Here is a 26,311-nt window from a genome sequence, read left to right as displayed (position 1 = left end):
ATGCAAAGGTGGAAGTCAATGTGTTTTATTGGCCTTGAGCTTTTCTGCCAATAACTAATGCCTGCCCCCTGATGAGAAACACTGCAGTCAAACTTCCTTGAGTGCCTGGACTCCAAATGGAAGCAGACAAATGACGTCCATCTTATCTGGACTGTGCATAATGCATTTTCTCTATCTCGGATTTATGCATCCATCGCATCATATATTCTGCCATCGATGCCAAGCAGCAGCCTTTTAAGTCCTGATTGCAAATTAGGTTCTGTGCATGTGCTTCGATTTCATCTCTGGTAGCAAAACCAATGTTCTCCCGCAGCTGACGTGACAGACCAGCAAAACGGGAGACTCATTCCAACTGCGCGGCATCGCAACATAGATCAAAACACCCCCCACATCTTTTTGTGAGAAAAGAAATCAAGCCGTCATTGTGGGTCATGTCAACTAATATTTATAACATATATTTGAAATGTAATGATGTAGGCTTTTTGGCGACTTGCATGACATGAAATTAAAGTGTACATATTTAGATTAGACCCTGTGTCATAGCTGTGTTTTTTATCCTGACACACTGTACTCAGAAAATACTGTTTCTGAGATAATTAAAGCTCTAAAGCACAAAATCCCAGCCTTACCACTCACCCTATTCCACTGACTCACATAACCGTGGTCACAGACACATCGACAGACACAAGCAACCGTTTGCAAACGCGTGGAAAAACAGCTTCCGTGTGACCGCACACAAATGGTATAAAATGTTATTTATATGTTTATTTTTCGACTTGAAGGAGCTGAAAACTAGGGTACAGCTTGGTCATAACTGAAACCACGTGCTGTGTGCAGCGTTACCATGTTGTGCCTTCTTCTCAACAGCTCCAGAGACTCGGGCTAATAACGCTGTCACAAACGTGTGGGCTACTCACTTCACACATAAACTACTATACACCTCTTTAACTGGACACTATGATAAGTAACCAGGATCACTATTGGCTCAGTGTTAACAGCCACAACATATCGGCGTTTTGAGAGTGACAGAAAGGGACGGCTCTCGTGCAGATTGGATAGGAGACCATCAAGTGCTGGAGCTTCTTTGTGTTTCTTATTATGACTTCCAGCTGGCATTTTTCCTCATAAAGCTCATCCAGGATGTTTAGTGGATATTTTGGACACATGTCCAGCACCTTAGATAATACTAATTTGTTCATGGACATTTCATGATTGCGGCTGTTTTTTGTGGCATCAGCAGAACACGATACAGCACGTAGGCACCTCTGAGAGCTGAGCTTAAACCTAGTTGCCTTGAATAACTATTGCATGCAACTATAATACAGGCGACAGATGGCAGGAAGGGAATGCCGTCTGACTACGGCAAACCAGAGTGTGACAGGGACATGCTCTACTAAGTGAGAAGAATGCGTTGTGACACTCCTCCGGGGCACCTTGTGAACAGCGTGACAGTGGCATGAAAGCCTCAACATGCCAGTTTTCACAGTGCACCCCTCTCTGTGCAGGCCGGCCAAGACTACCCACACTTCCACACCACAGGAAGAGTCGTGTGCTGATGCTACCGCAAGTGTTGCTGCGACATTCAACCGCCCAGGATGTAGAATCGCTTTGCCCAGTCTTGAAAAAAAAATGGGCCCCATGTGATCATTGGGATGGTAGATAAGCTCATTATTTGCCTGAGGTTGTAACTGTCATTGAGGGCTGTAAATAGCTTTTTTATAATTCAATTAACTCCACCTTGGCTGTGCAGTGAGTCAACTCTCTGCCCTCCACAAACTTTGTCAGAGCAGCTGTTGCACCAGATCACATTCTGATGTTTGACAAAGACCGCAGCAGTAATGTGACTAGCGTACAATGGTATTTTTATGTTGCCCTCCAACGAAACAAAGATGACAGTGTTGGGCTGGCCTAAATCCACCCCACTAGCACAGTTCCACGACGTACAGTGTGTTCAGTCACTGGCAGCTTTCCAGGGCTCAGCCCTTGGGCGTTCAATGCCGCTTGTTTTGGCAGGGAGACAGTATTTTGGCAGACACTGACAAACCTGCTCACCTGTAATCAAAGCAGAAAAGCCAACACCCTTCATTCAAGTATCAGTCTCTTTCTCCGCGTCTCTGTATTCTGTCTGTCAGTTACGCAAGTTCACAGATAGTGCAAACAATGTCTCGCTTTGCCCCGTGTTCAATCACGCGCTGCCTATTTTAAGTAGGGAAACAAAATGACCATCAACGTCATTCACAAAATAATGAGACTAGTAATTACCTTGCCTTTCCTTCCAGGGGAGTGGCCACATAAAATAGGCTACATTCTCTGCACAAGAATTATCACCATTCATTTTGATGCCCTGCAGGCGGTTTACACATCACACAGGCCCATATTTCTTGGCAGCAAAGATATTATAGCAACAGCTATATAAAAATACTATTCTGCAACCTTACTGATACCCGGTAACCACCTCCAGTCATAATCAGAATGTCAGACTGGTGCAGGGGGGGTGAATAATTAATGCTGTGTCTTTTGGGTTTGCTTATTCCACTAAGCAAAAAAGAAGTTTCTTGCCTTCATTGCCTGCGGCGAAATACTTAGCTTGCCTGGCACTGCATTCAGCTTCTAAAGGGATGATGCATTGCTCAGAGAGCTTTTTCTGTGGCAAACCATCACAGAGATTCGACACAGGAAAAACAAACTTGAGCAGGGGGGAAAAAAAAACTCCACCTGAACTCCTACTGTGCCAGAAAAAAGGAGGCCAGGGGGACATCAAAGTGATTTCATGATGCCCGCTAATATCTACGAGCCTAAATGGTGTCATTAGACTGTGCGCTGACGTATTCGTGTCAGGAGAACATACAGCTTAGTAGGTGGAGGTGGATATGAGGCTGAGAGTGGCTGGCAGAGTCTTCCACGCCATTACACGTGTTTATCCAGGCCACCCGACAGACAGATAGCAGATAGCAGCTCAGTGCTGAGAAGAGCGGGGGTGCCCTGCAGTTTCCACGCTGCCAGGAAACTCTGGAGTGTTCTGCGCTCCGTCCCCGTCACAATGTCCTGCAGTCTATCTGCCTCCCCTTTGGAAAAAAAACCTATTTACACACACACACACACACACACCCACACACACACACACACACTCACACACACACACACACACACACCGTCACAGTATGGCAAGATAAGACAGGACATTATCTATGACCTCACCCCCTCAGATCATGGAAATGTTGCAAAAGACCGTCATTCGGTGAGCCTGATCACCTCAGATACTAGACAACGGGGAGATGACTGCTGACGGCAGATTTCATCCGCTCCAACTAGCTTGCTTCTTTAATTAACAGGAATTCATTTCGCTGACACTTTTGTCCAAAGCGACTTACAATAATCAATTACCTATCAGAGGTAGGTAGGTAGCATTAAGGGCCTGGGCCTCAGAGTCATGGATTCTTAAGCAAACCCTGACATGGAATCTAACCCCCAGCATTTTGTACCAAAGTCAGTGGTGTGATCCACTAAGCTACATTGAAATGGTGCCTCTGACTTTTTAATTTCCATCTCACTCATTAGATTATTAAAAATTTTTTTTTCAAATCTTGCAAAAGGGGGCTCTTCAAGGTGCATTTTATGTCGACATACATGTTGTTGTGCCAGCGCACCAAGGCTTAAGCAACATTCCCCAGGCAAAAGCCGGCTGATGATCTGATGATGTCGAAAAAATGTAAAGGAAAGAGCACTGGTGTTGTTGTCTAGAGCTAGTTCCTGTAGAAATAAAGAACACAAGAACAGTCAACTGCTATCAGTATCAGTTATCTGTAACAACACTTAGCTCAAACTTAACTTCTAATGAAAGAGAAAGCTTAAGAGATGAGAAACGACATTTTGGCAAGTGCAACAGTCTTGGAAAACATATTTGGCTGAGGTTGCTTTTGTGTAAAATTCAAAACTCCAAATCCAATTACAGCAGGAGAGAGATGCTAACATTGGCCTAAGCTGTGATAGCTCCCAGCGTCGTCTTTAACAAGTAAGATCAAGCACATTTTTGGAGAGTCTTGAGGTGTTACATGCTGTTAAATGTAACCTCTGACCCCATAAACGAATGTAACCTATGGTTAATGATGTGCTCACTGGCCGTGGAAAAACGCAGTGTTACCACTGTAGGTATTGAGACAGTTAGATACACTCACATGTACAGCCCATGATACAGAAGATGGACATAATCCGTTGCTTGCACTTCTGATCATCTGAATTTTATTTTTTAATTTTAGACAGACATCATCACTCGTCACCGAGCTTCAATAGGACAGGTCCTTTTTTGAGGGACGACTTTAGCGAATGGTCCAATGTAAGTGTTTTGTCCACCAGTCTAAAGCTGACATGCAGGTCTATTGTATCTCCAGAGAAGATACGTTTGAATAGAAATCTCCTCCATCTCTGCAGCCAATGTTCCAGAGCAACAGCAATCACAGCTTTTCTTTCCTCTAGTCAGATGCTAAAGTTAGCCTCTGTGGCCTTATCTGCAAACACCTGACTGTCTCGAACGAGCCCTATCTCCCTCGCTACACATATAGCACCTGCTGCCTTTCAAAGATAGACAGCTCATACTAAATCCAGCCACCCCACAAAGGGGAAGTAATGTTTTCTCTTTGTGATGAAAAGGGACGAACTTACTGCAGAGCAATAATAATACTGAGGAGGCATTATTATTTTTTCCTCTATTGATTCTGTAGATTTACGCACCTACACTTGTATTTGTATTGTCTGTTGCTGGGAACAAATAAAAACATGCCGGACATATTGAGTGAGATATTTACACAAAGCCTCTTTGGGTTTTCAGTGGGTTTTATATTAGCTCTTAAAATGAAACATAAATGCACACACACACATCATGGCTCTTTCTGTCTATCAGACAGGCAGAGCCATGTGTTTATCAGTGTTTGCCTTAAGGTCGTTAGTCAACATGAAAATACAGTGTCAGCATTAATTTGTCAGCTTGTCTGGATGGGTCTTAAAATGGTGTCATTATCACAGCAGGCGCAAATCCCCTCCCAGATTGCCTGGGGTTGCACTGCTCACCTAAGGCCACCCAGTGACTTCCAAAGCAATAAACTTATTACAAACATTCAACACGTTCAGACTACTGCGTCCGTCATATCAGGCCTCAGGGCCGAGCTACTGCTTGTGCTGACCAGGGATCTGTAGCTGTTTGAGTGAAGGTCAACAACTTCCAATTTCCAAAATGGTCACGATGATAAAGAGCTTACCGTATGTCCAACTGCAGTTATAAGATCTGGCTAATTGATGCCTTTGAATAATTTGAATTAAATCTTCAGTCTTTTCTGTGGAGAATTCAAAGTGAAACTAGAGGGAAGCAGCTTTGAAGCCCAGTGGTGTTTTTTAAGCTTAGCACATAAGAACAAAAATTATAATACAGGGGTATATGTTTTATGGCATCTCCGATTTGCTGTCACAGAGATAAAAAAAAATAGTGCTCGGCTGTATCGTCCAGAGCATCATTACACTCGTAGCAACAGAGCTTTCGTACTCAGGACTCTATGGGAAAAGTCAACTGAGAGATCGGAAGCGCTGCTTCATGAAGTCTTTCCTCCTACTACAGGACCAGCTTTGCAGGAATCTGCTCGGTGTCACATGACAAGTCATCTGTCGGAGATGACGCTTGCCGCAACAAAGCAGAACAACGAGTCATCAGGTTGAGCAAGCATTCACGCCTAAAACTCTGACTGGTTTCATATCCAGATCATGTTGTGAAAATGACTTTCATTGTTTAGACTTGCAAAAACTTAGACGAGGACAGGCTCGTGTCTGTGCTGGTTAACCAAGATGTACTCACGGTCAAAGCCACTATCAACACTTACATTATTTAGTCATCGCAATAGTTAATAATGAACCAGAGTAAATAATGAACCAACCCGATTTTAAAAACAAAAACAAAAGAGAATGATTGTGGCTGCAGTTAAGGTTACTTTGAGTTGACTTTTGCACTTTTGTTGAGAAGTAAAATTATTTAAAAATATTTGTTAACCAGACAACCAACAAAAGATTATTTTGTTATGACTCACAAAAAGGTAATACGTTTTTTTACGAACTGCTGCTTTTGCATTTTGAAAACATGAACCTCAGTGCAGTACACACCTCATTATGTGTTTTTGACTCATCTTCATCAAGCCTGCATTTTCGGGAGGACACTATGTGGTTCAGGACGAGGGTAGGGTGGGTAGCTTTGGTCTGTGTGTGTGTGTGTGTGTGTGTGTGTGTGTGTGTGTGTGTGTGTGTGTATGTGTGGGTGGCTGGTTTTGTGTCTGAATGAAACAGCATGGTAGGAGAGGGAGAATGAATAACGTGTCAGGCTCTTTAGTTGAGAGACTTCTTGTGTTGATGAATAATTGAGCTGTAGTTAGGCGGAGAGCTGTTTCATGAGCCCCTCTGTCTCCAAGTTAAAATTAGACCCTTCTCTCTATGCAGACAGTCTCTTTGAACTGCTGCTGTCTCAGGGCATCACTCAGCTCTCTCCACAGCCCACTTGTGCCTTTCACTGCAATATGCTTCAGTAGATATGAGGAGAGACATAAACACGCTTGGCGGACATGGGGAAAATCTGCATTATACAAGCCAGAGAAATACAGCACTATGAATGTGATGAGGGAAACTTTATTGTATCAGAATAAAGGGTTTTATGGGTCAAATGTATTAGAGTAAAAAGATTAAGGCAGAAACATTTTTCTTGTGTTGATTGGGGATGCTAATGCTGATATTCAAACTCTCCCCTTTACAACAGTTATAATGAAGTTCTGCCTCTCCTCTGTCTACCTGTCATACCAAGATCCCCCAGGGTTCCCTGTCTTCGCCTGGCCTCTGAGTACCAGCAGCCCATCTCAATCTGTCACTCCTGTCAGGCCCACAACACCACCAAAGAGCCCCGAAAGTAGGACACCGAGAACTCATTGCACACACACACACACACACACACACACACACACATACACACACACCAACAAAAATTCTTTATGGAATTGTGGCAAAGAAATACACATTCTGCGACAGAGACCTCAGAGTCCGTCAGTGTAATATCTGCTGTTATCTGTGGGCAGCCAGCACTAAATGGGGCATTCAGTGACTCTTCAAAGACCCCGTTTCTGCAGGGCAACTCGGGCTGCATTGTTACTATTTTAATTAGAACTGCTTCTTGCCTGCTCCCTGAGATCCACGCAGCCTCAACATCAAAGCACTGCTCTGAATAATGATGTACCCCTCCATGCCTCAGGTAGAGCCTGAATCTCAGAGCTCGTCTCCCTCCAACCCTCCCTCCACACCTCTTTGTACCTCTCTGCTTCCCAATTTACTGCTATTTTTCCTGTGCGCTGACATAACACTATTTTGTCGTGTTCAACGCAGCAAGATGGGGAGTACGTTTTCTGTTTGTGGCGGCACTAGCCAGGTGGTCACAAAAGTCTGAAAAGGACAAGTTCAATTCATCTATATTTACATTTATATTTCATAATGCACACACACACACACACACATCATAAATTCATAGGTGTAGGAGTATACTGAAAAGTATTCAAAAAATAAAGGGAAATAAACATATATGAATAGAACTTACATAATAGCAACAAGATATAATGAATAATGAATTAAATAGCAGAAATGGAGAACGATGAATAAAAGTTCATAATAAATCACATTCACTCACAATAACAAGTATGAACTGCAACACATATTTGTTGAAATTACTAAAGGTTACTTAAAGTCCAATTACTAGCTTTTTTTACGTATAGTCTTCAACCATATTCAAGAGTCTTTATCAGTTTTTCTCAATTTATGGAGATGGATTGTTTGGCACACATGCTCAGCAACTGTTCAATTTGATCTTAATTCATCATTATTTGTAGCTACTGAGTTGATTCACGTCCAAAACAACTGAGCAAACTGATGAAGTCCATGTGATTCGATTGAAAGCTCTGGGCTTAGAGAGTAGATTTATTAAAGAAAAAATGTCACTGGTTTGAAAAAATAGATAATAATAGTATGACATAATTCCCAATACCCAATTGGAGAGATCAATTAGTACTATGTGTGTTGAAAGTAATATCAATGCAGAAAATAAGATGTCCATGTCAGCTTCATGTGTAGGTCATGGTTTTAATGTCTCAGTAATAGCACAAATGAATGATATCCTATTGACCACTGTTGCTCTTGTATGTTCTCCACATTTAATATTGACCTTTATTGCTACATTGCTCGAGATTAGCATCGCAAAGGCCCAACACATTTATTGGTAGATAATAAAGGCCATCAGACTGCCTGTTGGGATATCTGTCACTCTTGATGCCTATTTATATGAATGCTATTTTTTTTTGTTACCCGAAAACAAATTATTAACGGCACACATGTACAAATCTAGTAAATCAACACCGCTACCTTCATGACAGGAGAACAGAGTTGCACAGGCCCCATGGTATGTTTCAGTGCAACTGAGAGCTCACTTGAGAGTCATTCATTGGGAATTCATCTGAACATACTGGACCGATGACGTTTGCTCTTTCTTTCAAACTTCACCTTGTATAAGCCAACCTCTGTCTCATCCCGACTTTCGCTGCCATTCCCCTGTGCTGACTCACAGCTGCATTCCTCATACACTCCTTTTGTAGACACACACAAGAATGAGGCAACACCAACGACGTCTCATGAAATATAGAGCTTATGCAATCTCTCGAATCGTGGTGTGCTCAGCTGATTATGCACTCGACGTGGCACCCATTACAGCAAATCACCTTTTAATGAGCTCAAAACATGGTGTAAATCTAGGAAACAATTTACAGTTATGTAATTCTTAACCCCCCCTTTGCATTGCATTGTACTGTATTCAAAGCGGGTCATGGACTGTCCTCCAGTCAGACGGCAGCTCATCATAAGAGCAAAATTAAAAATCAGATTTGTATTCATTACTTTGAATGGCACAGCTTACTTCAATACATGTGACTTTCTAAAGCCATGCCACTCTCTTCATGATGTCGTTTGTCTCTGTCAGACACACAGCGAAGTAAAGACATATTTGAGGAAATGTCAGATACAGCCCCCACTGTCATCCATCCAGTGCTTAGGCCACTGTTCCTGGTCAGCAGCAGTTGACCGGTAGGTATTTTTCACCAAACCCCATGACAATATTTTGTCTTATTTCCTTCTTATTTTGAGTTTCATTGAGCTAAGCTTGCTAGTGCAAACTAGCCAGTTATCGGTGGAGTAAAGCACTTTGTCACTTTGTTGGTGCGAGTTAGACTAACTGAGGCGATTGATGCTGCTTTTATATCTGTGCATCAAATGTGAAGCTGGAGTCAGGAGAAAGGGGGGGGGGGGGACACCATCCTTTCCTGTATGAATCAAGCTTTGAATAGACTGGTGAATAAACATATTTCCCCAATCTTCATATCCCACCTCCTTTGTTATAGCAATTTTAGCAGAGAAATCACACTTCATTTAAATTTTTTTATCTCAGGTGAAGGCGACGTGCTACCTCGCTTGTTAGGATAATAACTGCAGCGCTACAGGCAAATTAACATCTGGCCCCTGCCATCTTCAGATAGTAAAGTGCCTGTTTTGTTTGTCGTTTTGGATAAAGACCTATCGACGTGTTACAAGGCCTTGATTTACTGCAGTGGCTGAGGTGATCCAGAGTGTTGCTTCGTTGTGTATTGATGGGGTCTGCTTTCGCCAGTTTAGCCCGCTTGGCCTCAAGGGAGTAGAACATTCAGAGCAGCCCAAGGCCAAAGCCTGATGCATCTATCATGAGGATTGCATCGCTTACATCATCAAAGGTCGGCTGCATTAGGAGTTCACAGTTTCCTGTGTGAAAGAGCTGTTGCAGTCTTTGGGCATGCCGTGATTTAAAGAGTTAACCGTAAAATGTCACAGTATTTTCAGTTTTATGTCTCTCAGCTTCTCCTCTGCCTCGGATAATGATGCTGCTCAGACAATATAGCACAGATAATAGAGTTTTGTTTTGTGCAGCTCCAGCAAGCAGAGTCTATGTAGCACAGCTTCAGGGAACGGTGAACCCACTGATCTATTTTTGTGAAGTTAGATGAACACATTCATATTTGCATTTGTGCGCTGTTTTAGAACCACGAGAGGTCACAGAGAGGATGAACCATGACGATGACATCACAGCCCAGAGCGCAACAACAAACGCCGTCTTGTTTTGACGGAAACAAAGGATGTTTGTTTGCGGCCCTTTTCTCTCTTTCAAGCCTTGTCCTGTGAGTTGGAAATGTGACGACACTGTACACTGACTTTTGTTTCTCCAGTAACAGACCCTCTCTGTGTCCGTCTGCAGAGGACTGCAGGGCGGGTCTCTGAAAGTGGCCCTGTGGTGTTTGAGTGCCGATCACATGAGAGGCTAAAATAACAAAGCAGTCTGTTTCTGGCCTTTGTCTAAATACAGTCACGTGGTGCCAATCGCTAACGCATTGAAACAAAATTGACATATAATGTCATAAGCATAATAAACTTTGTCATCTGATTGAAGGTAAAACATTTTCCTTTATCTGCCTATGTGTGTTCATTAAGCATAATGAGCTTAATACACACACACACACACACACACACATATACACACACACGGGTCATATTACACTAAAAGCGAATAGCATATTGTCCTTATATAGAACGGTAAAGAGGGTTCTATTACATTGATTTTCTCTCAAAGTTAATATTCAACATGTCTATAAGACTAAAATAAATAAAATTCAAAACTGATCAAAACATCCCTTACAGGCCTGCTGCATGGAATAATGTCAACTGACATTGGGATTTAGTGAGAGGTAGAAATCTGCATCGTGACCTTGATTTAATGTTCCAGATGTCTGGGAGACAAACTTCAGTGAGTCAGCACCATTATCCATCCTTCTGAGGTTACTGTCAAACTCCCATAACATGACAATGAAGCTGTTGCCTTCTCAAATCCACTGCCTTTTTTCTCTGTTATGAGGGGAACAAGATGCAAATTGCAATGTTAGGCCAAGCATGAAAATGTGAGCTAAAATGATTAATGGAGCAATCTGTGAGTATCCCTCTTAATTAATGTAGTGTCATATTGAGCATGGATGAGGATTTTCTGATGAAGTACAGAATGAGAAGCCCCTTTGAATCCTGGGCAGTTTAAAGTGAGTGGCAACCTACATAAATCACATAGTTTTCAAGGTAGGGGATGTGTAATTAAGTAAATGACATGGCATCTTTCTCCCACACGCGAAGCCAAACGGGCTGTTATATTACTACCACGTGCGAGGTGAATGGAAATGGCAGTGTGATGTCTGGGCAAAGATCTATGATAACATTTTCAGCCTGCAGAGAGTGTTAATGGTGGTATGATGTTTGACATTAACATTTCAGGCATGTAGCAGCTGCTTCCAGCAGATGTAGAGCAAGTTAGATTGAGCAGAATGATTTAAATTCTATGTATCAGCACAACGTTACAAGTCCAGGCGTCAGACTGTCGCAATAGCAGCCTGCGAAAAAGACATTACACACGTTATTCCTCAGATATTTGTTTATCATCAGTCAATGGGAAATGTATGGAGAGCGCACGATGAGAATGATTTCATTTTCACTGTTCCTGACAGGGACATGATGGGGAACCCACAGAGGAAAGACAGAGTTTAACAAACAACAGGTCAGGATTCATACACACAGTTTTTGCTTTGAGTAGGTGAAAAATACAAATAAACGAAAAGTGGCATGATTGAAAACCATCCGCTGTCATTGTAATTGCAAATTAAATTGTTGATCTTTAAAGAATGCCCTTACTACTAATTACGATGATACTAATGAAAGTATTTGCAGTGTTTGGTGCACAAGGATACAGATCTGTAAATTCCTTACTGAACTGCTTGACAAGTTTCCTATAATCTATCAGTATGGCCAGTATTAGCACTGGTTATATGGTAATTGTAGGTTGTATTTTCTATATTATTGTTTTGTAGATTTTAGTTTATATTTTTAATATCTCTCTCTTTAATATATCTGAATGACTCGGCAGACAATTATAATGAAGCTCTTCCCAATCTCTTGAATCTTGAAATCCTAATAACAACTATATTAATTGAAATACTAGTAAAAAAATTGCGGTAATACTGATTGCCTTCCTTTTGAACTACTACAAGGTTGTGTAAGATTGTACTGTTCCTGCATTTTGACTGAAAAGTTCAAACTCCATCTGCTGATTATGATTATGTTCCAAATGGCCCACTAAATTGACTTTGAGGTGAATTACTTTTGTTTTGATTGTCGTGAATGAGTTTTCAAACTGAAGTTGAAGTGTAGCTTGGATCAAATGATGGGTAAAGCTCATCAAGCATGACGTGCCATCAGCAGCCCTTCCCGTCAAGTGCAAAAGACAGCCAGAAATACTGCCAATCATCAGAGACAGATAGCAGCACATCCAATCTTTGTGTTCGTGTCTGTGCCCATCGCTCAGCCTGGTACTGTCAGCAATTCCACACCCCCTCAGGATTCCCACAGCACCATGTGGCAACGAGGGTCACATTGCATTCTTGGAGAAACGCTAGGCTAAAATACTCTCTGGGCACGCTCCCCGCCCCCCAGCAATCTTGCCTTGTCTCCTCCAAAAATTTCTTGGCCCCTAGGGCACCACACAACCCAAAATAACAGGACACATCAGCACTTTCGTCCGCATCCCGAGCAAGCTCAGGCACTGCAGCAGCAGCTGTTAGACCACTCACAGTCACAGATAGAGTTCTGAAAAGTACCAAGGTGCTATAGTTGGCACACCCCCTTTCCCCTCCAGTGATACGAGCACAGACGGAGCCAGACTTGGATAAGACAGCCGAGCTAGGTGTGGCTGACAGTTGTCCTTTAGCTGTCCTTCTGCTACACAGAAATATATTCACCGGCATGAAAAAGACACTGCAATGTGTGCGCAATAAGCTTAACCATAAGGTTATCAGATTGTAAATGTATTAGGCTAAAACATGATAATATTTTGTATATATTTTGTAAGTTTGTATGTATATTTAATATTCATTACATTCTTCGTAGATCAAGGCCTATCACTAAAAAGCTGTAATACATCAAGAGCTGAGAACAGGTTGCGAGATAAAGGGCCAGCCGTTTATTGCTCAGGTTCCTTCAGACAAAGGATTTGCTATTAACAGAGTACAACACGAGCAGTTCCATAGTGACCTAGTGGTAACTGTGATCAAGGTCATGTCTTGTGACAGACTGATAAGGTTGCTGGGTCACTTTGTGGCTCAACAGGCAAAAAAAACATGACTTATGTTGCAAGTAGTGACTTTGCAACAGAGGCACTGCGCCCCCTGACGTATCTGAGGTCATTCTTTCACAACGTCTGATGGAGGAGTATAGACCTGCCAGTAATAACTCACAGCCAGGCTGTTTGCTGCAGGGTACAATCACCAACCTGATAACATGTGCAGTGAGGAAACAGGTGTTCACACCCCTGCACGGCTCATGAAGGGCATATTTATATAATTAAAACACTTCAAATATCACAATGACATAGAAGCCACCTTTTTTTGTGTGTTTTCAAAACTACCGTCTAAAGGGCTGAGAATACAGTCGGTTTCTTGTGAGTGGGGATTCATCCAAATTAAAGGCTGAAACCTTTAAGGCCATCGCTGCAAAGACCCCAAGTCTTTCATCAATAGACTTTGGACTGATCACGCGATCATTAGACACCATTGGTTGTGTTTGCGGGAGGAAACAAGGTGAGGGATCATGTCCATGGCATTGCACTTACAGTGACTGGTGGTGTTGGTGGGGTCCTCATGTATCATGCCCCCCCCCCCCCCCCCCCAGTTGACTGGAGAGGAATGTAATTTTATTGAGCATTTTGAATAAAATTCAAAAGAGGAAAGGATCAAAAAGTGTAACAAAAAGGTTTTCTATGGGCTGTGTTGCTGTGTGTGCTCTCCCTGTTTCCCTGGCAACGGACATATTGACATGCTGCAGTGCTGCTGCTGGAAGTTGGCAGGCGGCCAGGAAGCACCCTGCCTGCTCACAATCTCCCATTCTACGTTTTGCCCGCACTATCACTCCAGCTTCACACAATTCCCTTCTCATTTTTTCTTTTTTCTTTCTTTTCCTGTTCTCCACCTTTGTGGGTTTCCTACACCAGCTGAATGCCAATCTAAAGACTAATGACTCGGGTGGATTGTGCCGTGTGTGTGTGTGTGTGTGTGTGTTTATTGCCGGGTGTTAGGCCGAGAGAGTGAAATAAAGACAGCATGATGGGGAAGGAGAGCGACTAAGAGTCAGAGACAAACATGGAGGAGGGAGGGGCCAAGTCTGTGCCACGCAGTGCTCGCATGCTAAGATGAATAGAGGGAAAGGCGAGGATCGTGTTATGTTACAAGAACATAGTAGTGGCTGGGGGGATGGGCTCTACACCAACAGATGGGTAAGCCCGGGAGAAGAATGCGTGCCAAGCGCCAAATGTATCAGTGGCTTGCTGGGGCATGGAAATGTCAGGTGTCAGCGGCGAGCCACGCGGCCGCTGCTATTTATACAATCCACCATGTGCTGGATGTACACATAAGGCCTTGAGAACAAGAATGACAGGGGTTAAGGCTCAGAGTATTGCCAGGCAGAGGAGGAGCAGAGGAGGATAGATGAGCGGGTGACTCACCTCTTTATCTGCCATGGAAACAGACAGCCTGAGAGGAGCCTCCATGGCCCTATGTGTTCAGACAGGTTGGGCAGGGAAATGTCAACACCAGCGAGGGCTGTGCATGGCTAACAACCTCGTGGACGGATAAGGGCTAGCGTTATCTCATCTGCAGAGCAACACTCACACACACATGCGGGTAAGGCTGTACTTAGACCCGGGGCAAGTGTTGACTGATCATGTTAGAAGCACAGCAACACATACCAGCTAGAACGTGCCTTTTCAAGTGCCGGCTTTGTTTTGCTGCCGCTGTCTTCGCACAAAGGACACATGCAGCTTCGGAAGGGAGATTTGCGAAGAGCTCCACGCTGACCGAAAGCAATTTAGCGGGTTCCTACTCTCCACTTAGTGACTGGCTGGTGAACAAATAACCCCATCAAAACACATCAGTTGGCATTTTGTTACACAGCCTTTTCCAAAGCCCCCAGGGTCTGTGTCAACTGCGTCCTTGTTGGGACAAAGCCTTCTAAACCCAGGATTTCATTTCCACATTGTGCCCCGGCGTCCCCTTCATTGTTGACTTTTCCACTATGTGCAAGACCAGGGCATTTGTACCAGTCTGTTAGGCCCACGTCAAAAGAAAGGGTATCCGCCGGTGACGGCTAGGCCATTCTTGTTATTCATGTCATGCCTGGTGGTTTAGTAGGGCAGGGTGCAGAATTTTCCAGAAGCAGCTGTGTGCTAGTGAAGCCGATGGTGCGCCAGCCCAAAAGGGCTTCTATCTCTTTCCTTTCTCTCTCCAAAACTCCCCCGCCCCTCCCTTCCCCTCCATCGGCATGCTTGGCTTGGTGCCCAGACTTACTCAAACTAACACTCAACCAGAAATATCCGCCCCCCCCCCCCTCCCTTGAACATGTCCCTCTGGCTCAACAGAGAAGCTTCCATCACTCCGGATGACACTAGATCATTTTTCTCCCCCTGCACATTCCAGCCAGAGAGGAACACTAGGGAGGGGAGCGGCCGCTGTTCCTGCTCTGTGATTATATCATTACAGAGCAGCAGACATGTATACAGTATAGCCAGCACAACCTGTCATTAGCATACTTTATATGATGATGGCTAAATACAAGTGTGCTTTTGTTGGAACCTACCAACCGGATTGCCTTTCAAATTCGGGAAGGCTTTCTCCGAACACTCCAAATTTGTGCCCAGCCTTGAGTTATGTAAACGCTTCTCTTATTTACTGTACCATTATCCCCCTCCCCTGACACCTGTTGTGACAGGCTCTGCCGGAGTTATCAGATACTCCAAAAGCTCTGCGAGCGGTCGAAATAAACCTGTCCGAGCGACACAGTTGTGTAATACCCCTCGAAGTCACCAGTTCCAATAATAGCACGCACCTGTCAAACACAGTCCCTGCGTGTTCCCTGTGTGGACCTGACCTCCTCTCGCTCCTTAACGCCAACTCAAATGTTCCATGGCTGGAAGACAACATAGACACTTCTCAGGGAAATGATTCCCCCCCCCCCAACAAAACCGCAGACACAAAGAGAAGGAGGAACAAGAGGTGGAGGTAAAAAGCTGGAGAATAGAACATTTTTGATTGGCAAGGGAGAGCGAACAAAGACGATGAAAGCTTTACTCTGCCTCTGCAGAGATTGTGCAGTGGCTGCCACTATAAAGCCTTGATTGACAACAACATTAGCACTCAGAGGAGAAATAGCTCCCACTCGCAGTTATGTAACAAAGAAACTACAGCGAGTGTGTTGATGGGTATCAGTGTGCATGTGCTTGTGTGTTTATGTGTGTAGGGGGTACACACGCTGTATTTTCAGGTAAAGACAAAAGTGACAGAACATCTAAGTGGTTGCTCTTATCTTCTGACAAACTGTATGCCTTCGGGGAGACGAGTGGCGGTGTGCAACGCAACGAGGATCTCAATAGAATCCTGGATGCGTGCAGCACATGAAAGCTGTCTCAGACATTTTTTTGGGACGCTTTGTAGTTTGGCAACGTGATGGTGAAAGTTTAACTGCGCGGTTGCGGCGGAGGCAGCTGATTCCGTTGCATGCAGACACGGGCCGCTGTGTCCCAGCTTGAACTGGCGATAATTGTCCGTGGCTGAGGCCCTACGGAGGAGCGAGCGAAGAGCAGACAGGGACAGGAGGAAATGAGCCTCCCATAATACATCACCAGAGAATTGATGACACACCCAAGAAACCAAGCCATTCATCAGCCCACCAGCCCGTCCCCTCATCAGGCCTCTCACAGACTCAGACCAGTAAAGCACAGACACTTGGCATTCACATGGCTTTTTTTACTGCATCATATCACTGTGGCTGTTTTGTTTCCCTTTTATCTTAGCATGAATATCTGTACCAGCCCAGTATCCTAAATGATAGTGACTTCAGTCGCATTCTGCCTTTTTTCTGCAGTGGGCTTTGTGTCATTATTCAGCTTAAAAGCCTGTGCACACGTCCATTTGAATCCAGGCTCTCAGCTGACTAAACAAGCACCTCGGGGCTGCAGAGGGACAGACAGTCACCTGCTACCCCTGCATGCCTTTACACACACATGCACACACTAAACACACCGCAACCACCGCGAAAGCTGGCAGATCAGCCAAAAGCCCATTCACCAGCAACAGAGAGGAGGACGGCGTGTCTGAGCAGCACGCCGGCCGACAGTCAATCACTGTGATTGCATCAGTGTTTGTGAGAAGGTCTGCACGGCTCACTGTCTCACAGAATACACCTTGCGTGCTGCTGAACTGTAGTTCATTTGTCTCCTGAAAGTCTACGGCAGAGCAGCTGGCCGAGGATCCTTCCCGAGCAAAGCCGCGCTCGCTCGCCGCTCGCATGTTTACTTTTAGCACGGCTCCTATTGACAGCCAAACCTAACTTTAGCTCGGCATGTCAGAGGTGGCAACCAGCATCTTACTACTGTGACTGGCATGCCCCACCCAGAGGCCCAAAATACATGTCTGGAAGGAGATCAGACGGAGAAAAAGGGGTGTTGTGGCTATAATTTAACAGAATCGAATCTATATATGTTTACGTTAAAGTGGAGTATATTTAGAGTCCCGTGTGGGCTATACTCTAGAGCCATATTGTTCTCTACCAAATATCCTCAATTGCAAGAGATAACACTCCCCTCTCTCACCTCCTATTTTTCATTTAGCCTCGTATCAGCACGCCATCATATCAGCTGATCCTGAGCCAGAAGCTAGGAGTAGTTGCTCAGCAGAAACAGGAGGGATTGTGCTGGGCTCGGCTATAATATGAAGGGGGAAAAAAGCCCAAATGCTCTTGGATCAGTCCAATGCTTTGTCCTCATCTCTCACGTTGCCTCTTTCTCTCGTTCATTTTTCATCCCCCACTGCTTTCATCTTTCCATCGCGCGGCCCCTCTCCTTCCTCTGCATTCTGCTCCCTCTCTGCTCCACTTATAAGATTTGGCAGCACTCCAAGATCTGAGAAAAACATTGGAGGCATAGCCTCGTTTTGATGTCTGGAAAGAGAGGGAGGCTGAGAGTGAGAGCGAGCGAGCGAGTCCTCATTTCCATTTCACAGGCTTGAGTCACAGCAACAACACGGCAGAGAGGAGGAATACAGGAATATCAGGGGGTTGAGCGTAACCACAAGTCACGGAGAGGAGGAAGGATGGAAAGATAAGGCAGACAGATTTTCGATGGCAGGAAAAATGGAAAATGTGGTTTCAGTGCATTGGAGCAATATATTAAGAGATGCAGAGCCAAGCATTAAGGACGAATCAATGGAAACAGAAAACCTACTCTGAAAAGCATAGTATGAATACAAAAACAAAACCAATTCATTGTGTTTTGCGACCTGTAAATCTGTTGCACCACATAGAAAACAGCTGAACTGCAATACAGAAAAAGATCCAAACACATTGAACTCCAAAACAGTCCACAGGCCTTTTCCAGCAATTGGGTCTCATGCCAGCCTGAGAGAAAAAAATTGGCATCCAGCATAGTAATCATCTTAGCTTTGCAAGCCTTCATGATAACCAGACCAGACCAGTGAGATGTAAACCCCCCTCCCTGGACCAAGTCGAGAATCAGAAGGGAAATTTTACACATCCTGCGGATTCAGCTGTGCTCCTCCTAATTGCTGGTTGGAGCTCCAGCTTCTCCCCCAGCGCTGAGAAGAGAAGCCGTCATTACCAGTCTCACAGGGGCCCGAGCCCAACTCCAAAGGGGAACTTTGATTGATGAAAAGAAAAGGATCCGAGCGTGTCCTCGATACAACATTCGCTGTGACCTTGTTTTCCCTGACAGGTCTAAAATTAACTAAGCGGATCAGTTATACTGGGAGCGGAGAAATGTGGACCAGATTCTCCTTTTGGCGCGTCCCGTCTCCGCTCGCTTTCAGGGGATTACAGCAGCACGAGCATGCCTTTTGATTTATTGTGCTAAACATAGATTCATTAGTGAAACAGCTGGCTACACTGAGTACTTCATTGTCTCCCACACGGGCCTTCCCTCCCTCCACCAACCCACTAGACCATATTCAAGATTTTCGCGTAAAGTGAATGCCGATGGATAAGAGTGCACATTGCTCTTTGATGTAGATGCTCTTAGCGTCAGTGTTGAAATGCTCTCGCTGGCGAAATGAATGTCCGTGAATGCAGGCGTCCATTATCAAAAGTTATTTTTTCATGCTGTCTATATCAAGGCAGTGTAACTGAACCAGAAACATCAAACACATGCTCAATGAGCAGACAAGTGCTAGAAGAAAAAATGCACCTCATGCTCCAAAGACAACAAATGTGAACTCTGACCAACCCAGTCACGGCTTTACGGCCACATCAACATCTTTGTGTAACACTGCATACCAGCCCACAGATGAGTTAACCATTAAAAGGAGCGACAGAGAGGCAACAGACTTTCTTCTCCAACTGTCTGTTGTTGCCTTTCACTTTAGTTGATTAACAGGACTACAGTACGTCAAGTAAATCAATCAAACAGTCAATGGGGGGTTTTATGACCATTGATTAGGTAACTTGTTGCAACAGCCTAATAAAGAATGTCCATGCTGGAGAGACATTTCACATACTATACTAGAATTTAATCCTTACAAATGACATGACTGAAAAAAAACGTTACCATAAAGCGGCGGAAAAAGACGAGGAATCTGGATCTATATTTGCCCAAGGGGATATCGGTTTCACATGGACTCCACCTGGCTCAGCCTCAGCCGGCTTGTCGTTCAAGGTTTCCCATAAAATAGTTCCGGGGTAAGAGCACATCAAAGCTATGAGACAACACCGTTTGTCTCATAAACCAGAGCTTATCCCTGAAGGTTCTTACGAGTAAACAAAATGAAAGCCTGTGAGTCATTAAACACAAACGGCTCTTGCGTAAAAACAGAACATGCTTTTCTCAGAAATATAAATTATATATATGTATATATATATGTATACGCTATCAACTCTTTGTGACCTTGTCTTCACATGCTGGCTGTTTACTGAAATCTCTCCATAATGTTCCCTCCTGCATATGAATTGACAGGCTGCACCTGCATCTGCCGTGCAACCATTTGGCCGGTAACTACGCAACGCCAGAGCACTGTGTTATGACAGAGCCACTTCCAGGGACACATTATCACTCTATTCGATAGCCGTGCAGGCTATTTTAGTCGGCACTGAACAAACAGGTATCGGCTGTGCTGCAATATATTTTTGCAAGGGGGGTGAGAGAGAGAGAGAGATGTTCTTCAGCGTCTAAGTGCATCATACCTAGTGCCGGGTTACGGAAACCTGGCTCCTGCCTCTGATTCTCTCAGCTGTGGCATTTTCAATTTGACACCCAGCACATTTTCATGAGGTACAAATAGGTCAACGTGCGGACTAATAAAAGAAAAAATCTCTGAGAACACTATGTAGAATGGAATATGGAGCGGGCGTGTTGTAGATGAGCACAGCAAAGTGTTACCCTTTATCAAACTTGGCTGCGTTGCTGGTTTTAAAGTCCAACTGATAAGATAACCCGTCAAAGGAACGGAAAAGGGCTATAAACAAACAGCTGCCTTCAAAATGTGCCCTCGTGAAAAGCAGGTATCGGTCAGGCAAAAGCTGATGAGTCTCAAATCACATTGTAAAAGCTGCTTTTGCTCTAAATGTGTTTTGCCGAGAGCTAAATTTGTCCACGACTCCATTTTGGTCCTCTCCAATAGGGGACAATAATTATCCATGCCCTTCTGAGTTGGCTCAACAGTGGGGTGAAAAGGCTATGTTTCCATTCAACATGATGAATCAATCAGGGCACCACTGAAGAACTATCTACTTTTGGATGCAAGCTCTTGCTTGAATTGGAGGGGGCTACAATGACAGCTTGATAAAACACGAGCAGGAAGCAGATTAGGCCTTGAATAATTACGCAACTGCCTGCTACGCCAAGTCCCGCTCTCAACCAGATATTATCCTCTACTTGGTGCAGTGTCAGCTACCAGGGATTGTGAGAGCTATCAAGATTGCTTCTCTTTTGCAGACACAGTAACTGCAATTTGTCACTTCAATGACACCACGAGCCGCTCACTGCCTGTAGAGGTGAGTCTGGCTGCCTACCAGCCATTACGGGGGGGACAGCATTGCTGTTTTTATGGCCTTGCTGCCATGAATGTGCAACAATTGAATTTGCATCTGAAGAGATACAGACCGAGGTTTGTATTTAAGGCAGCGACTGCGTTACTGTTTGCTCCGAAGGCGTGCACATTGCATACTGAGGCAGAAATCTCTCCTTTGCATGTGGAAGAATGTCGTAGTATCAGCGAGTAGTAGTGTATCAGTGTGGCACAATGGAGCACACAAACTGAAAGTAAAGGGGTTGTTACTGCAGTGCTAATGCACCTTATTCGCGCTTCCATTCAGTTTGTAATGCTGATTGTTTTATTCATAACTTGTGTTTTTTGTGAATCAAAAATGTTTGATGATTTTAGAAATAACAGGTTCGCCTGAAATTAAAAGCTAAACGCATTCATCATGTTGCAACACAATTTGCATACAAGCTTGCAAATATGTGGAGCCAGTGTGAAAACTTAAAATGGGATTCAGAGTGGTTCGTTTGAGCAAACGCCCTAATTTCTGGTTGCACAACATGGATACAGTAACATGGATATCATGTTGACAATCATGCACTTTCTCACATTACTGACTCAACAGATTCCAGCTGACTGAACATGACTTGGCACCGATCTCTGGATGCTGCAATCAGCCACAGTGATACACAGACCAAGTGTGCAAATGCGGAACAGTGTGTTTTGTTTCTCCCCGACCATGCTCTTCCCACGACCCACGGAAAGGCTTGTGTGCAGAAAGGCTGCCGTCCCACAGCTTGAAACAGTAGCCTACTTATTTTGTGCCGCGTGAATCAAGTCTCCTGAGCCGTCACAACAAGCCTGTGTACCAGAGCGGAGGGCTCCGTCTCGTCATCCGTTTACAGTCCCCGTGTAACTTAATCACCCAAATGAAGCAAGCCCAGACAATAAGTTCATACAAGATCAGAAATTGTATTTGGCAATTTTTAAACAAGTGCATACAAGTACAGCTAAAAGCATTTCAGTTTTGCCAAGTGCTCGTAGAGTAGCATTAGTCACATTCTACGTTAAACAGGAACTGCCACCAGACCTAGAAGTACATCAAGAGTTTTGTTAAACATCAACAAAGAGGAACGTAGTCCATTATAATGCGTACATACCTTTATCTTCAAAAATATAGAAACACAATGTATTCAAAAATCAAAAATTATACAACCATGTTTACGAAGTATACTCTTCCCTTGGGTCCAATATGTACAAGTCCGTTAGTTTGTTTGAATGGTATGTATGTGATATTTATATATTTATACTCATATTTTTTTGCTTCCCCTCCCCAAAGAAAGTGTTCAAACAAATCAAGGGTCCCTCTCCTTTTTTACTTTGACGTCTCCTGCGAGGATGGTGGCGATTTCCCCTTGCATGAAAGCCCATGGTACGTTTGAGCCAACCAGGGGACATTTCTCTCCACTCGGACAGTACACTTCACCCGTGGCACCTTGCTGCTTTATGCTCTCCCTCGAGCACGGGAAGCAGAACTTGTGAGAGGGCACAGACGGGCACTGAACAAAGTGTGTGTCCTCCAGGCGCTCGTGGCACAGCGTGCAGCACAGGGGTATGCTGCCGGGTACCGAGGAGTCCGGAATGCTTTGGGGGTGCACTTGGTCCATGCCTGGCACGTGGGGGGTACCTGCGCCGGACGCATCCCTCTGCGCCAGCCGCCTCTGGTTCATGGAGGACGGTGACAGGGGGCTGCTGCTGTTCCTCCGGGTGGTGGAGTGGACTTGGTTGGAGTCCTTGGGGGAGCTGTTCCCACCTGCATTGTCTGCCGCCATGATGAGCGCCGCCATGGGGGACTGGCCGTTCTGGGCCGCCTCGGGTGGGGTGGTGCGGGAGTGGGGGGATATCGTGGATGGGGGGGAGGCGAAGCTCGGTGGGGGGACCGGGGGCATCTTCAGGCCGTCGCTGGGCGGTGGTAACCACTGCTGTCCTTCCCCGTTGAGCTTGGCCGCGGTCCCCTCTCCCTCTGGCTCGGGAGACGCTTTCCTCTTCATGCTCCGGGGATGTTTTCCTCTGTCTGGAGGTGGGAAAGGGTTAAACACAAGCATTGAGTTGCACAGCTCAGACAAGCATCCACTATTACACTGGAGGGGACACGTGCCTTTTTTCCCCTCTTTTTTTAATTTTTTTGCTGCTGCTCTCTGCTGCACCACAGGCAACACCACAATAACAGCCAACACAAGAAAGGGGTTTTAAAAAAATCACGTGTGCACCTTGCATCTTGCAGACACTATACTCTATTCATCAGTCGCTCATTATTAACCGGTCCCCGGCAGGGGGGGGGGGGCGCCCTCACCGCGACACGGAGAACAGGCAAAAGGGCTCAGAAAATACTCGCGGAGCGCCGCCGGTGCTCACCTGACTTGGACGCCGTGGCGCTCGCCTCGTAGCCCATCACCCTTTGTTGCATGGCCGCGTGGTCCTTCTTGAACCTGCTGTCGAACGTGTGCAGCGCCATCAGGTCCCGCACCGTCTTGCCCTTGCCCGACCAGTCCTGGTCCGCCCGGCCCTTGTGGCCCTCGGACATGTCCGGCGTGAGGCTGTCGGGCCGGTGCTTCTCCTTGGCCTCGCGGTCGTGCTCGGAGCTGGACACCGAGGCGGGCCTCTTGCCCAGGTCGGCGGGGCCACCGGCCGCCAGCGCCGACGGCAGCCCCATCTGGCCCGGCCGGCCGTTGACGACGTGCATCGGGGGCATGTTCCCGTTCACCAGGGGCACGAGGTTCGGGGGCACCGCGCTGCTCCGCCGCGGGTTGGGGCTCTGGCGGTTCAGCTCCGGCGGCTCGTCGGGCTTGGGGAAGCCGTTGGGCACGGGGATGCCGTTCGCCTGCCTGCTCGACTGGTACTCGGGGCCCAGCCGGGGCGGCCGGTCGGAGGAGAGCGGGTAGCGGTCCAGCGGCTGCGGCGGCCGGGAGCCGGCGTCTCCCGCCGCGGCGTGGTTGATCGCCTGGATCTCCTTGCCGGACAGCTGCGCCTTGCCCGGGCCGGGGGAGCGGCCCTCCTGGAAGCCGTGCGCCCTCTTGAGCTGCCGCGCCGTCTCGATGACGAACTCGATGCGGTCCGCGCCCTCGTAGTTGACACATCCGCGGCACACGGGCTCGGTAAAATCCCAGATCATGGCCCACGGCATGCGGGGCAAGTCGCACAGGTAACACGACTGCCTCCTGGAAGAGGCAGCGACCGCCGCGGACGACATGGCGCTCGTCGTCGACCCCCCCGGAAAGAAAAAAAACCCCGAAATCGCGTCTTCCTTCTCCCGCTTTTCCTCCGCGCTCCCCCGGTTTTCTCTCAACAACGACAACAACAACGACAACAACAACAACACACACCAAACAAAAAAAAAAAAAAAAAAAAAAAAAAAAAAAGCGAATAAAGAGCAAGGTCCGTTCGTCAGGAGGGAAGAAGAAAAAAACACGGTTATTCACTCGTCGTCTCCCGACTTCTGGGTGCAACGACGCTGAGGCAGGAGAGGGAGAAGTTCATGTCAGTGCGGACTTTACTACGACGCGGCTCCGTCTGTCTGCAGCGACCCGCTGCTACTGGCTGGATGTGGCCCGGTGACGTCACACCGGGCTCTAAACGCCTGCTTCCACTTCAGTTTCTATTGACTTGATTTCTTCGACAGACACCCCCTCCCCTCCCCTCCCCTCCCCCCCCATCACCCCCTCCCCCCCTCAGTTTACTGCAGCCTCTGCCACTCACTGCATTTCTTTCTTTTTTTAAAAATTATTTATCATTTATTATTTATTATCCATAATTTATGATGTATTATTTATTTCAATTTCATCACTTGAACCTCTGCCAAAATCTGCACCCACTTTCAGCCGCCGCCTGAATGGACCAACGCGCAGCTCACATCACCGTCATCATAATATTATTATTGTTATTATTATTATCAAACCGCGGCAATTATCACACGGGACCCGTCGACACCAGCCTCCCTGCGACTAATATATATATATATATATATATATATATATATTAATTTTAATTTTAATTTGAAGAAGAAGAAAAAAACATGGCTGCAGGTTTGAATCACAAAGATTTTTTTTTGGTCGACTGCTGCTTTGTCCTAAATTCGGAGCATTCTCCGGTTCAGGCTGAACCACTCTGTCTGCTGCAGCTTGTTTTTCTCACTGCACAGCGCCTCGCCGCCATGAGCTGCTGCTGCTGCCGCTGTGCAGTGAACGAGGTGGGTCGACCCGAGCATCAACAACCAGCCTACTGTAATCCGACGGCAGTTTGTAGAAATATATAGCCCCAGAATCTAAATTTAAAAAACTGTTGTGCTACAGCTGCATACAAATTTATAGGGAATATTTATAGGATTAATAGAGGGGGGGGGGGGGTTTACTGTCAGCTTACCAGCATGAAGTCAACATTTACTGACCAGGGGTTTTAAGCACGAGTTAGATAATATTTCCTCTGCAGTAAAAGAAAAAAAAGAAAAAAGAAAAAGAAAAAAAAAGGCGCCTCCATTAGCCAGTAACCAGGAAGTTCTGTCATGAGGTGGGGATTTCCAGCCAATGTGTTGTAAACTTGAATCGATTGGGGCCACAGCATGAATATAGCTCTGCCCACATTTTTAGTCTAGTGCACTGAACAGTCAGTCATCCACATCTGCCGCCACTGAACTGAATTACACTGGAATGAATCAGCCATTCAGACTCCGCTTTTTCCCCTAGTAAGTTCAAAAACAAACAAAAGAAGTATGAGTCTGAGAGGTGGAGTAAGATTAATGGATCATGTTGTAGGTTTTACATGATGTGTGTGTGTGGGGGGGGGGGGGGGGGGGGGGGGGGGGGGGGGGGAGAGACACAGGTCATACACCAAAAAACACCCAGCCAGGATCCCCTGAAGTAAAAGTGTCGGTTTTAAACAGGAGGAGTGTCCTAGGAGCTCAGATTCCTCCGTCTCATCTGGTCTCATTCCAACTCGCTGCAGCTTAGCCTCGGGCTTTGGGTGAGGCAATTCGTCTGAAACCTGCAGACACAAAGCAGGATATGTTTGTGCAAGTCCATGTGACGTTGGAAAGAGGAAGCGCGATGTTT

At 45.6% G+C, this 26,311-nt stretch overlaps 1 protein-coding gene and 1 long non-coding RNA gene across 3 annotated transcripts in view; both read right to left on the bottom strand.

Annotated features, from left to right (window-relative positions):
- Positions 1-20,006, bottom strand: part of LOC118283305 — a 41,266-nt gene extending 21,260 nt beyond the window's left edge. Inside the window, exon 1 of one of the 2 annotated variants that reach the window (XR_004784498.2) lies at positions 19,778-20,006. This is a non-coding gene — a long non-coding RNA (uncharacterized LOC118283305). Of the gene's footprint in view, positions 1-14,671; positions 15,387-19,777 lie in introns of those variants that run through there. The other variant, XR_004784497.2, reaches the window with a different exon arrangement.
- Positions 20,007-22,158: 2,152 nt separating this feature from the next.
- Positions 22,159-24,815, bottom strand: irf2bp2a (interferon regulatory factor 2 binding protein 2a). Its single transcript, XM_035605135.2, has 2 exons — positions 23,622-24,815; positions 22,159-23,280 (listed from the first exon to the last, which is right to left on the bottom strand). Exons 1-2 carry the CDS (start codon positions 24,454-24,456, stop codon positions 22,562-22,564), a joined length of 1,554 nt encoding a protein of 517 aa, XP_035461028.1. The 5' UTR covers positions 24,457-24,815; the 3' UTR covers positions 22,159-22,561.
- Between the last annotated feature and the right edge of the window lie 1,496 nt (positions 24,816-26,311).

This window comes from Scophthalmus maximus, chromosome 10 (assembly GCF_022379125.1).
Source record: "Scophthalmus maximus strain ysfricsl-2021 chromosome 10, ASM2237912v1, whole genome shotgun sequence".
Taxonomy (NCBI): domain Eukaryota; kingdom Metazoa; phylum Chordata; class Actinopteri; order Pleuronectiformes; family Scophthalmidae; genus Scophthalmus; species Scophthalmus maximus.
Note: the sequence above shows the minus strand (reverse complement) of the source record. Positions and strands in the feature narration are given on the sequence as shown.

Excerpts from the sequence above, each read along its gene's own strand:
- irf2bp2a (XM_035605135.2), bottom strand. The coding sequence starts at position 24,456 with ATGTCGTCCGCGGCGGTCGCTGCCTCTTCCAGGAGGCAGTCGTGTTAC. Across the intron at positions 23,281-23,621 it reads CGCCACGGCGTCCAAGTCAG|ACAGAGGAAAACATCCCCGG; the intron begins GTGAGCACCGGC and ends TCCCACCTCCAG.